Below are 12262 nucleotides of genomic sequence, written 5' to 3' on the forward strand. Positions count from 1 at the left end.
GTGATTTATCCAGAGCCGTTAATCTGCTGCCATGTGAAAAGCCTCTAGCCTTCCATCTCAGGAAGAGGAAGAGCAATTTCTAATTATGGTTTAGGGCAGTCTTCTCACCTGCAGTAAACAACAGTTGAGGAAATGTGTACATTTTAAAAACCAATCATTCACTCTGTTGATAAATAAGATACAATTAAGCACAAACCATGCCTAGGCAATTTAGGAGGTTCATGTAAATGATTGATTACTATTTTCTACCTAAAAGGAAAATAAGTGACTCTCATTTAGGAGAGAAGGAAAGTAGAAAGGATTCACTTAGTGTCCAAGTTAGGCTGTAAATTGTTAAAGTGTAAAACTGGATTGAGCAAGTCGTTCCACATCTGTTTAATGTTCTGTTAGGATTAATCATAATTGGCAACAAACTCATCAAACAAAAATGACCTTTCTGCTTTCATGAAAACCTCATTTCTGCAACTGATTAACCACGTGTGCCTTAGGACAAGGTACTATTCCTATTACCTGAGTCTTGGGTTTCTTACCATCTTTTGGGATTTATAGTCTAAACCTAGTCGTCGGGCCCAGCATGGTGGTGCAGGAGGTTAAGTCACTGCTTGGGATGCCCACGGCCCTTATGGAAGCACTTGTCTGACTCCCAACTGCTCTCTCCTCCAGCTTCCTGCTGATGTGCCCAAGTTACTGTGGCCTTAATCCTTGCTCCTGGCTTTAGCCATGTCCACACTTAGTATTTGCAGTCATTTAGAGAATGAACCAAAGAGGATGAAAAATCTCTGTCTCTTTGTCGCCCTGTCTCTGTCACCTTTCACATTTAAAAAAAAATTAAGTAAATATATATATATATTTTAAAAAACCTACACATTTGTTCATTCTGTTATCAGACATGATCTTGATTTTCATCTGGGTCCTGGAACATAATTATGCTGTTCCTTAGAAAATAAATTCAGTTGCCAAATATGTAGCTCCTAATGATTAAGTGCCCTAATATAAAGGAAATGTCTCCCTAAAACGCACTGTCCACTCCTTCCATTTGCACCACTGGTCCTCTCATTTGAGGTCTAATTCTTCCTCTGGGATTTGTTGCCTTCCTTGTGCTAAGCATTGCCTTTTTGCTAAAGATGTCTCAAAAAATGCAAATATTCAAGTAAAGAATAATTAAAGCTATTATCACTTTGTGATAAAGTGTTTGTATGATTTTTCTTCTGAACAGAATTATCTCACACACTAATACTTGGTGTCTGAAAAAGATATAATAGCTTTTAAAGATGCACTAAAGGGCACAGGATGTATTTCACAATTTTATTTAAATAAGATTTCCTAGTTAATCATTTATTAGGTAGTAAAAACCTTGCAAAACGAAACTAAAGAAAATAGGTATAAGGGGTGGCCTCTGAAGAAGGCTTCTGCGTAGCCGGGCGCAAGGAGGGTGAATGGGCAAGCTGGAGTTTTGACACAATGGGTTAAGCTGCTGCTTATAATGCCTGCGACACATTGGGACATTCACATTTCATTCTGAAGTGCTGGGTCAAGTCTTGTTTCTGATCTATCTTCCTTCCAACACATCCTAGGAGGCAGTGGAGCATGACCCAAACACTTGGGCCTCTTGCCACCAATGTTAGAGACCTGAATGGAATTTCTAACTACTGGCTTTGGCCTGACCCAGCCCTGTTTGTTGTGACAAGTTAGGAAGTGAACCAGTGGAAGAGTCTCTCTGCATCACTTTGTCTTTCAACTAAATGAAAGTAAATATTTTTTAAAAATAAAACAATGGTCATAGGAGGTAAGGCTACATAGTCTCTAACACATTTTTGCATTTGGTTCTGTAGACATGTATTACGTCTACAAAAATTTCAATAAAAAAATACTTAATCTCATACCTTGTCACTAGTAATAAGCCAGCTTTCAGATAAATTTTACAGAACTCTGACATTTAGAAGTTGACTTTTCTTCCTAAAATATTGAATGGGATTAATTTAAAATATGATACTTTTTTCAGGGTGATTTCTCTTCAGAGTATTAAACATACTAAGAGTACTTAAAGGGCCCAGCGTGATGGATCAGTGGCTAAATCCTCACCTTGCATGTGCTAGGACCCCACAGGGGTGGCGGTCTGTGTCCCACTGCTCCACTTACAGCCTAGGAAAGCAGTCAAGGACAGCCCAAAGCCTTGGAAAGCTGCACCCACGTGGAAGACCCAGAAGGTGTTCCTGACTCCTGGTTTTGGATCTGCTCACCTCCAGCCATTGTGGCCATATGGGAAATGAACCAATGGGCAGAAAATCTTTCTCTCTGTGTGTATCTCCTTCTCTGTAAATCTGCCTTTCAAATAAGTGAAAGGGAAGGAGCAGGAGGAATCATGTACCGAAGGAAACATGTCTATATAGAACAGCAGTAGCATGGTGAGCTTCAGTGAAAGAACCTGGCTTGAGATCAGTGCCAGGACATGTTTTTGAGTGGAGACAGGTGAGGTGGGGGCTCAGAGAAGCAGCTGGAACTAGTTGATTAAAGCTGAGCCCAAGTTTATTTAAGCTTAATGGATTGTCTCAAGGATTTTCATCATGCAGCCAGTGTTATGTCTGTGATGCCACCATCCCACATGGCAGTGGTTCAAGTTCAGGCTGTTCCACTTCAAGTCCAGCTCCCTGATAATGCACCTGTGAAAGCAGCAGAGGACAATGCAAGCCCTTTGGCCCCTGTACCCATATGGGAGACCCAGATGAAGCTTCTGGCTCTTGACTTTGGTCTGGCCCAGCCCGGGCTGTTGCAAACATTTGGGGAGTGAGCCATGAGATAAAAGATTTATCTCCCTCTCTCTTTCCCTCTTTGCAACTCTTGACTTCCAAATAAATAAAACAAATATTTTTTAAAAAAACACAGAACAGTCTTCATCAGAAGAGATATAAGAGCAGATATGTGTTTTCAAAAGATGTGTTTTGGCTTCAGCATGAGAACAGAATGAAGAATAATGAGTCTGGAGTTGGGGAGGATGGTGACAATCATTTTAAGACAATGCCTTGTCTGTGATGATTTTTCAGAAACAGGAAGACAAGCTACATATACATATATATGTGTGTGTGTATGTGTATATACTTAAAAATACTTATAGCAATACTAATAGTAAAGCTAATAGCATATCTGTATTAGCTATTTAGCATTCATTCATTCATTCAACAAGCACTAACACCTGCTAAGGCAGGGGCTGGTGTTGTGAAAGAAGACATTACCCTGCTCTCCAAGATCCTCCTGTCCTACTAGATGGTCCATATTCACTTACCTGGCTTGTGACTCAGATCAAGCACAATGGCATGGATGTACTTGAGAAAGAGACCATATACCAGTAGGAGATCCAAACCAGGGTGTAGTGTCATAAAAAAGCTTAGCGGGGAGCTTAAGACATGAGATGACTCCCCTTTACCTCTTCCAGGGCAAACATTTCTAATACGTGGCAAGTAAACATTAGTCTTTGTTTGAGGGAAGGGGTTAAGAAAACAGGAATTTGGGGGTGATTGACTGCTGGTGGAATTGTATAAGTGAGCCTTGGAAGCAGAGCAGCATTTGTACATCTAAATTCTTGTCCAAATCCAGCAGCCTTAGGTGGGTCTCAGCCCTCTACCTAAAGCAGCTTGGGGGAATCTCCCTGCCCTGCTAATAGGTCCAATAACACTATGCTTATAAAGTCTCGGGGGGGGGGGGAATTCCATGAATTCCAGATCCAGAGACTCCTGCACACAGCAATATCCCAGAAGTGGACAGGCAAAAGAGAGCAGGGAAATGGTGGGCTCAATTTGTAAAAACTTCTAAAAGTAGACCGAACCTTAGTTCTTTACTGACGTCCACTTGGGTTGTCAGCTGTGTTCTTTCCATTACACTTGGCTTGTAGGCTTACTGCTTCTCTGTCTCATGTCTGAAATTCTTTCCCTGTGAGAAGACAAGAGCCTTTGATAGGCCATCTCCTGTAATACACATTAGTGTATGCTGACACTTACTCAAAGAGTAAATCTTCCCTAACCCAAGTTAACCATGATAGTCAACACTGATAAAACATCCTGTTCTATTAATTTCAAATCGATTCATAGATTTATTGTAAATGCAGTGGGTATTGTAGTATCTACCTCAAGGGTGAGAAAAGTGAGGCTAGAGATAGTTTCTCATGGTCATACAATCAGTAGACCCAGTCAAACGTGCTTATGTACTAAACTAACCAACCTTGGGCAGTGGGCCAACCAGGACATTATTGGAATGAAACCAATATAAAAGGTGCACCTGAAAATCTGGCAGAGAACAAAGACAACTGCTCACTTTAGTCTCCGGAAGGCCAACGCTGTGAAGGTTTTATTATCGGAATAAAATGAAATTCAGTAGTGTAGTGAGTCTCTCATGCAAGCCCTGGCCTACTCTTATTGAATGAATTCCATTATCAAACAGTTCTTGAACCTTATTTTTACTCTTCAGATACAAACCACAGCTCTACCATATGGCCTAGAACACATCCAATAGTATTCCAACAGGGCTTCTCATTTCGTAGCATTTTAAAATGGGCAAACTGGTGGCAATGGAAATAAGAGGTTGAGATTTGTTACCCTTTGGGATTTTGTTAAAGTGAGAGGAAAAGAAAGCAAGTTATCTCAATGAGAAACAAATGGAATAAGCTTATTCTCAGGCTATGTGGATTTCACTAGCCAAAAAGCAGAGTTCCAGTAGGACCAGTATATATCCGGAGAATTCGGAGTGGAATAAACACAAAATAGGAAGGGGGTCGGGGTGAAAGTCCCAAATCTCCAGACAGGAAAGAAAACACCTGTTTGGTGTGTTGCCACTGAGTGTCAACAGCAATGGCAGTCTTGGGCCCAGACACTGCACCGCCTGTGAGAAGATTCCCAAGCCAGATGGCATTTTCAAATCTACTCTCTCTCTCTCCCCCACTAACCTACATTGCGTTTCATACAACCACAGCCATTTTCACAAGCTGCAACATTTAAAAGTGGTCACTCTCCCCTTGAGAACATAGAAAACCTCTTTCCATACCCAAGACTTTAAAAAATCAATAGAATTATGGATCTGGGAAACAACCATTTCTGAATCGGCGCACACGCCCAACATCCCACAGAGTACAGCTTCACAGACCTAGAGCTCTCACGCACACATTCGGCACGGTTCCCAGCAATATACTCTGAGCAAATTCATTCACACCAGAGCCCGTTTCAGGGTTTCACTCTCCACCTCTGAAAAGTAACTCCGGGTGCCCCCATGTCGACGTGGCTGACACCCCGGTAAATCATCCGTTGCCAGCAGTATTTCGGGGCAGGGGGTGGGGGTCTTCAAGTGTCACCGACTGGCACGCCCCTCCCTCAGGGACGTCCAGATTCACCCCTTCCCCCGCTTCCCAGGCACACTGAGAGTGGCACCTTGCTCATGCGGAGTATTTACAAATAAAAATGCTGGGGAGATGGCTTCCCCAGCCTATCCACCTGCCGAGTTGGCACCGCATCTTATTCAGCCTGATCACCTCGAAGGCGCTGACTTCTCTACCTGACTCACTTTCTCACACACACACACCCTCGCCTCGCCGTGGGAAGTTGTGAACTCGCCCGGTTCCTCAAGGGCCCGCCGCGCACCCCCGACCGCGCCCCTCGCGTCGCCGGCAGGCGGTTACCTCCTTCCTCCGGCTCGGCGCCCCGGGGCGGGTGATGAGGGCAGTCTCCTCACACACCACGGCCACGTCCTCCACGAACACGCAGTCCGGGAGGCTCTCGTCGGCAGGCAGCTCCACCACCTGCAGCCCCAGCTTGCTACCCAGCACGCCCACGTAGAGCTGGTGCTGGCGCTCGGCGCGGGCGAAATCCACCTCCTCGCCCTTGGCGCGCCTCAGTGCGTGCTGGCAGAGGGACTCTGGCAGTGCCCTCACCACGGCGTGGGTGGCACGACCGAAGGCAGAGGGGTGGCCGAGCCCTGCCATGGCTCCGGAAAGCGACGGGACGCGGCGGAGGTGGGGACGAGGGGGCGCGGCGGTCGGCTCGGTAGCGGGCAGCGCGCGCAGAGCCTTAAGAGCGCCCGGCGGCTCCCCTTGGCAGCGGATGAATGTGGTGCAGAAGGAGCCCGGCTCGCGCCCGGAGCCCTGCCCGCGCCACTGAGCATGCCCAGAGCTCCGGGCGCCGGCCCGCGCGCAGCCCGCGCGCCCACTCCGGCGCTCCCAGGTTTTGCGACCGAGCAGGAGGGAGTTCGAGTCGCGAGCACCGCGTGAGGCGTGGGGCCGGGAAAGGCCACCGAGAAAGCGGACCAGAGGTACGCACAGGTGGAGGCATCTCATGCCGAAGTACCCCTGACCCGCACCTGACTGTGTGGTTGCGCTGCAGGTGCACGCCTCTCACCGTTGCCTGTCAGGACCTGGAGAGCACGCTGAGGAAGGCAGTGAAAAAAAGAAGGGTTTCTTGGCCAAGAAGCGAGACATGGAGGTTTCTTGGACAAAAAGTGAGACATGGAGACGGTTCTTTCAGACACAAGTACTTGAATCTCTTTTTCCCCTCTCCCGTAGCTGAGCATTCACTCCTTGCTTGTAGATTGGGGAAACCATCAGGTCTTAATTCCCAGCCTTGCGGTCTCCCCTAGTCTGAAGCTTCTTAGCCCTGATTTTACTAAGATTAACTAGATAAATTGAAGGAAAGTGAGGATGTCACGGCAAAGGAGGGAGGCTACGACACCATGGCACTACTGTATAATAGGGGTTCGGGGCCAGGAGAGGGAAAGAGTAATCCAAGTATTTATTCATGAAATGATTATCCCATACTTCACCTTGTGACCACCAAAAAGCCCCTGAAAAACTTCTTTGTCCAGGAATCTTGGACAGGTAGGGCATCTTCAGAAGTGAACGCCATATTGTGACCAGTCAAGGGGAGCCACTAACTAGACCATCCAGGAACCTGGACATTCTCAACCCCAATTTCAATTTAAGGACCCTTTACCCTAACCCCTCACCGAGTGGAGAAGGTGAAGCCATACCTGCTCTGCTCCTTGCTCCGAGCCCTGCAATAGCTATTTTCTCCTACTACCTTGGTGTCAGTAATTGGTTTGCTGTGCATTCAGCAGGAAGATCCAGTTTGGGTGGTTTGTATCAATTACTCCAGACAGTTCTGGGGGTGCTCCATAACACTCTCCTGGGTGTAGCTGATCCAGCATCTGTTGCCAATTTTTAGGCTCCTGGTATGAGAATACTCTTTCTATCAAATTCACATTACCTGGACTTCCCCCAAGATGATCTTATACCCTATATGAGATTGCATATCATTAAAAGAATATATTTCTTCCAGTCCCTGAAGGAGAGAGATAACCCAGGAAGCAGAGAGGAATACACAGATGGGAACACAGAGTATTTAATAAAGCAATCAGCTCCTAGGAACCACGTGATTCTGGTGTGTTTGTCTCCAAAATATACAGAGGCAGGGAGGTAAGCCCCAGCCACTCCTATTGTGCTCACCTTGGACAAGCATTCAGGTCTTAGACCAGTGAGCTCCTTGTCCTCCGGAAACAAGGTTTCCATCCTTCCAGCCCACCCCTACAATAAGACTCAGACTCCTGTGCACAGCTGGTGTATTGCCAGCATGCTTTCTTTCATAATGATAACACTATTCCTCTCCCCACCTACCAATTAATGTCAGGTTAAGTAATCTGTGAATTGTATTCTTTTTGAGATTGTTTTTAAAACCTGGCTGAAATTCCAGAATAATCCCAGGTAATAACGTTCTTTTCTTGTGTAACATACTTCTAATTTAAAGCCTGAGTAGGTCAGCAAACATTAGATTAAAATGAAGCTTTAAAAACCTTTGTATCTCACTTCCTACCAGATGCTCTTGAATTTCAGCTAAAACAGCCCTGGCGGACATTGGTCTTTCTGTGAATCTTTTAAAATTTTACTTACAAAGTCTCTTCCATTTTTGAACTATAAACTATAATAGTTTAAAAATTCATTTTGAACTTAAATCCCGTTGGTCCCAGTTCTGCCTTCTAGCGTTATCTCTGTATTCTAAAATCCTTTCAGAAAACAGCATTCACGTATCTGAAGACCGTTCTGATCTCTAAACTGTTGACATCACCCTCTCTACCCCCAATGATGACCATATTAAATCCTGGAGCCTGAACAACCAGAGTAACTAGTAATTTAGTTTCTAAGTCCCTTCAACATTCTAATCACCTGCCTTTTGATACACACCAGTTTGCCTCCATCTATTTCAAGTTCTGCTTGCCAGAAAGGAAATAATACTTGCTGTGTGGTCTGACCTAAAGACCACAACAGCATCTTTATTGCAAATACTAGGCTTCTATAACATGCCAAGACTATTCCTTCTTTGACCATCTAGTGCCAAGGCCCCGACTGCAGCCTTATTGACAGAATTCAAGTCCAAACTTCTAGGAAACACGCATTTCTATGTATGGGTTGGTCTGAACATCTTACAATAATTGTCCCAACAAAGCCCAGAGAAGTTGGGATCTGTTGTCTCTCTTCTCCTTGGCAATAACTTGAAGGTACAAAAACGCAGGCTGTTCAGTAATGGTCAGCTGTACCCTCATCCTGGAGAATAAGATCAAAAGGAAAATAAACTGTTGAGAATTGGGGCTCAGAGGATGCTACTCCTTAGTTGTGGCACTTTCTGGTGTGTTGACCTTCTAATGTAAGCAGAAAGCTTGCTCTGGAGTTCTCCTTAGCCACAGGAAGACCTGGACCAAAAGAATATGACTATTTTTCACCCTCACTCTTAAATCTCATTATCTGTCCCTAAAGCAAACTAGAGACTGTAACTACCCATGGATGGATGGACTTTCTTTCCAAGACAGTGTCTGTTCCCAAACACCAAAGAGTCTTTTTATAAGTGAATTTCTATCTCTGAGACCATTGATATCCCCTGGGAATCATTTGGAAACTCTCAAAATTATCTACCATTTCCATTTTTCCATCCCCATAGTAAAAGAGGCATATGCGTTTCTGAATAATGCCTAATCGGTTGGAAATCCCAGCACAGTGGCTCTTCCCTTTTGTATGTCAATAAATGTGCATGCCTTTGCCTACTTATCTTAATCGTATTATTCCAGAAAACCATAAAATCACACAGGGAAAGGAATTTCTTTTCCCCATACACCTACTAGGTTTTACTTCTATAGCAAAACTTTCAGGGAACCTGGGCTGTCCTTTGGCACCAGTTTGAAGACAGCATTCGATAATGTCCTTATATAGTGGATTCTCACCAGTATTATAGGTAAAAATTGGCCCATATGCTTATTTTGCCCCAATTAACACATGGTATTTCATTCTCTTGTTACCCAACATTGAAGTCAGATTCACTTCCAGTTGGCTACTATCTAGTAATCTTGGTTCATGCTTGTGCCTTGTTAGAGACAGAATGCTTCACTGTCTCAGTGTCCTGAGCCTAACTGTGGACAACCAATTAAAATCTGTAAGAAAAATGGGTTTTTGGCAAAGTGACTAAGCCCCTACTTGGGATATTTACATTCCATAATAAGACACCTGTGTCTAAATCTCAATTCTGCTCTCGCTTGCAGCTTTCTGCTAATGCATACCTTGAAAAGCAAATGGTGAGGAGTCAAGTATTGGTTCCCTGTCATCCACCTGGAAGACCTGGATTGAGTTCCTGGGTCTAGCCTGGCCCTATTTGCTATGAGCATTTAGAAAGTCAATCAGATGATGAAAGATATGTCTCTGTCACTCTGCCTTTCAAATAAATATAATTCATAAACAAAAATAAAACATTACCCTGTCAATTTGGTGTTGATGTCTTCATGCTGAAGTTGGATAGGTAATTGTGTAGTTTTCCTCTTAGGTGTTATGTGCCTCAATCTAATATGTCTAGCTTTGATTCTTCCATTGTTTGCCTTATTTATGACTTGTGCCATTAGAAATATGATAAACATGCCCTCTGTCTCTTCTAAGAGGAAGAATGCAGGTGGCAAATCCAGTAAATTGTAATTTAGATGCTTTTGTGCTTCAATAACAAAAGACTATTTCTTAGGAAAATAAACCTTTATTAGAGTTTTTCCACACATATATACTGAAAATTCCCATGACAAAGATTAACTTTAGAATAACACAAAGAACAGGAAAACATAATCATTGACTCCAAAGAGAACACAAATCTTCCTAGAAAAACAAGACACCCAAAATCAGACCCAAGGTAAGTATGGGAGGGACAGATAACACAGTGCTGCACAGGCTGAGAGAGGGAGATAGCTCTGTGACAATGGTGAAAGACAAAAGCAGCTTGAGGATGACTAGAATCAGTGTAGGCCTTGAAAAAATTTTATGGTGAAAGTAACTGAATGAGAGGATGATGATTCTTAGGAAAAGTATGTGAGAAAGCCAGAGCCACATTCAAGAGACAATTCACTAAATACTAAGGCAATTCTAGGTGCTTTAGCAAAATAACAAGAAGCACACAAATGAGAAAACCAAAATTATGATGGCACAGAGCTAATAGACACTTATCTCTGTTTTAACACAGATGTTGCTGATTGATCTTCAACTCTTCTCCAATCAACAGTTAGGAATCCAGCTTTCTTCCTCTTTGGCTCCAGTTAAATATCAGCCATCTAAATTCAGCCTGCTCATGTGGCTTCATCAGAAAAAAAGGGAAAGGACACTTGTCATCAGGCCTAAAAAGATTCATGGGTCTGCCTGGCAAGGAGGCAGGTAACCTCTGCTCACATCATTCTGGTTGGAGTTCAGTCACCAGCTGTAGTAACTGTAAGGCTGGGAACTATGGTCTACTGTGGGTTCAGAAATAAGAAAAAGCAGATTTATTTATTTTAAAGGCAGAGAGACAGAAAGGTTTTCTTCCAATGGCTCACTAGCTTAACCCTTGGTGCCACAACCCCAACTCTAAATCTTCAGAATGGCATCATCTCTGAAACAGCATTCCAGCTTTGCCCTGTCCTTCCTTCCTCCCTTTCTTCCATTTAAGATTTATCTGTTTGTTTGAAAGGTATAGTTATAAAGACAGGGAGGGATGGAATAAGTAAGAGAATCTTTCATCCACTGGTTCACCCTCCAGTGGAGCTTCTTCTGTGTCTTCTGTGTGGGAACAAGGGCTCAAGTACTTGTGCCGTCTTTCACTGCTTTCCCAAGCACATGAGAGGGGAGCCAGACCAGAAGTGGAACTGCTGGAACACAAACCAAACCTGTGTCCATGTGGGATGTCAGCACTACACACACTAGCCTAACTCACCATGCCACAGCACCTTTCCATTACCATTTCTTAACTCCATTCTAACAGATAAAGGTTCTCTCTGGAAGTAAATATTTAGGAATAGAAAGTGGATTCAAAACTTCTTTTTGTCGACATCAAGCATTAGAAATACGAGATCAGTAAGTACCATAAACCTTCAGTTTGACACTGAATTTTGAGTGTTTAAGCATAAGCTATCACAACAAGGCTCCTTAGTGCAGATTTCCTTTATTCCAAAGAGTGAGTGATGTCTGGTCAAATGGCAATGAGTTACAAGCTAGAATATGATTTCAGAGGAATCAGAGTTCTAGTACTTAAAGCCAAGACATGTAGCCTCAAAACTTTTATTTGGGACTTCATTCATTAAACAAGTATTTACCTAGCACCTACAATGTGTATGGTGCAAAAATGCATAAAATTAGTAAACATAACATACATTTTATATTTGGACAAATTTGAGTTTGATTCTTGTGTAATGTTAGAATACCCAAATGATGCCAATCATCATACTAAAAGATACAATCCCAGATGTTAGAAATCCCCCAAAATGTGTTCTTCAAAGATTAAATCCAAAATGTTGAAATTCTGAGAGCTGAAATTCTGAACACTGTTATTACCATTTGGGGGCAAAATATAGAAGTTCTGTAAGAGGGTTAAGAAGCCAAATTATGTGGAAAGGAGTTGGTGCATTTCCAGTTGCATACAGAATAGTTACCAATTTTTTGATCATGTACTATTCCCACCCCTTCAAACACAGTACCGTGCTTGCCATCAAAAACAAACAAACAAACAAACAAACAAAACATTGTTTGTCAGAAAACACAAAGAATTCAACAAGGTCAGCGATCTGCTGAACCATAAACTTGCTAATAAAGAAGTCTCTCCAGTGCTGCAAAACATGTTAAATACTGAACTATTCCTAGCTAGGTATTTTATTGTCGGAAAAGACAAACTTTTTATTTGCCATCAAATCCAATGTGGAGAAACTAGGATATGCTTCATTTTGGCTAATGGGTGACACTTTCAAA

General features: G+C 43.1%; 1 protein-coding gene across 1 annotated transcript in view; it reads right to left on the minus strand.

The window, feature by feature from the left end:
• The window catches only part of DDAH1 (dimethylarginine dimethylaminohydrolase 1), a 143609-nt gene extending 137520 nt beyond the window's left edge, over positions 1–6089 (minus strand). Inside the window, exon 1 of the mRNA XM_040987381.1 lies at positions 5660–6089. Coding sequence (XP_040843315.1) covers positions 5660–5962 — 303 coding nt within the window. The 5' untranslated portion in view covers positions 5963–6089. The remainder of the gene's footprint in view (positions 1–5659) is intronic.
• Between the last annotated feature and the right edge of the window lie 6173 nt (positions 6090–12262).

This window comes from Ochotona curzoniae, unplaced genomic scaffold, assembly GCF_017591425.1.
Source record: "Ochotona curzoniae isolate NIBS_2020 unplaced genomic scaffold, NIBS_Ocur_1.0 contig_4612, whole genome shotgun sequence".
Taxonomy (NCBI): Eukaryota; Metazoa; Chordata; class Mammalia; order Lagomorpha; family Ochotonidae; genus Ochotona; species Ochotona curzoniae.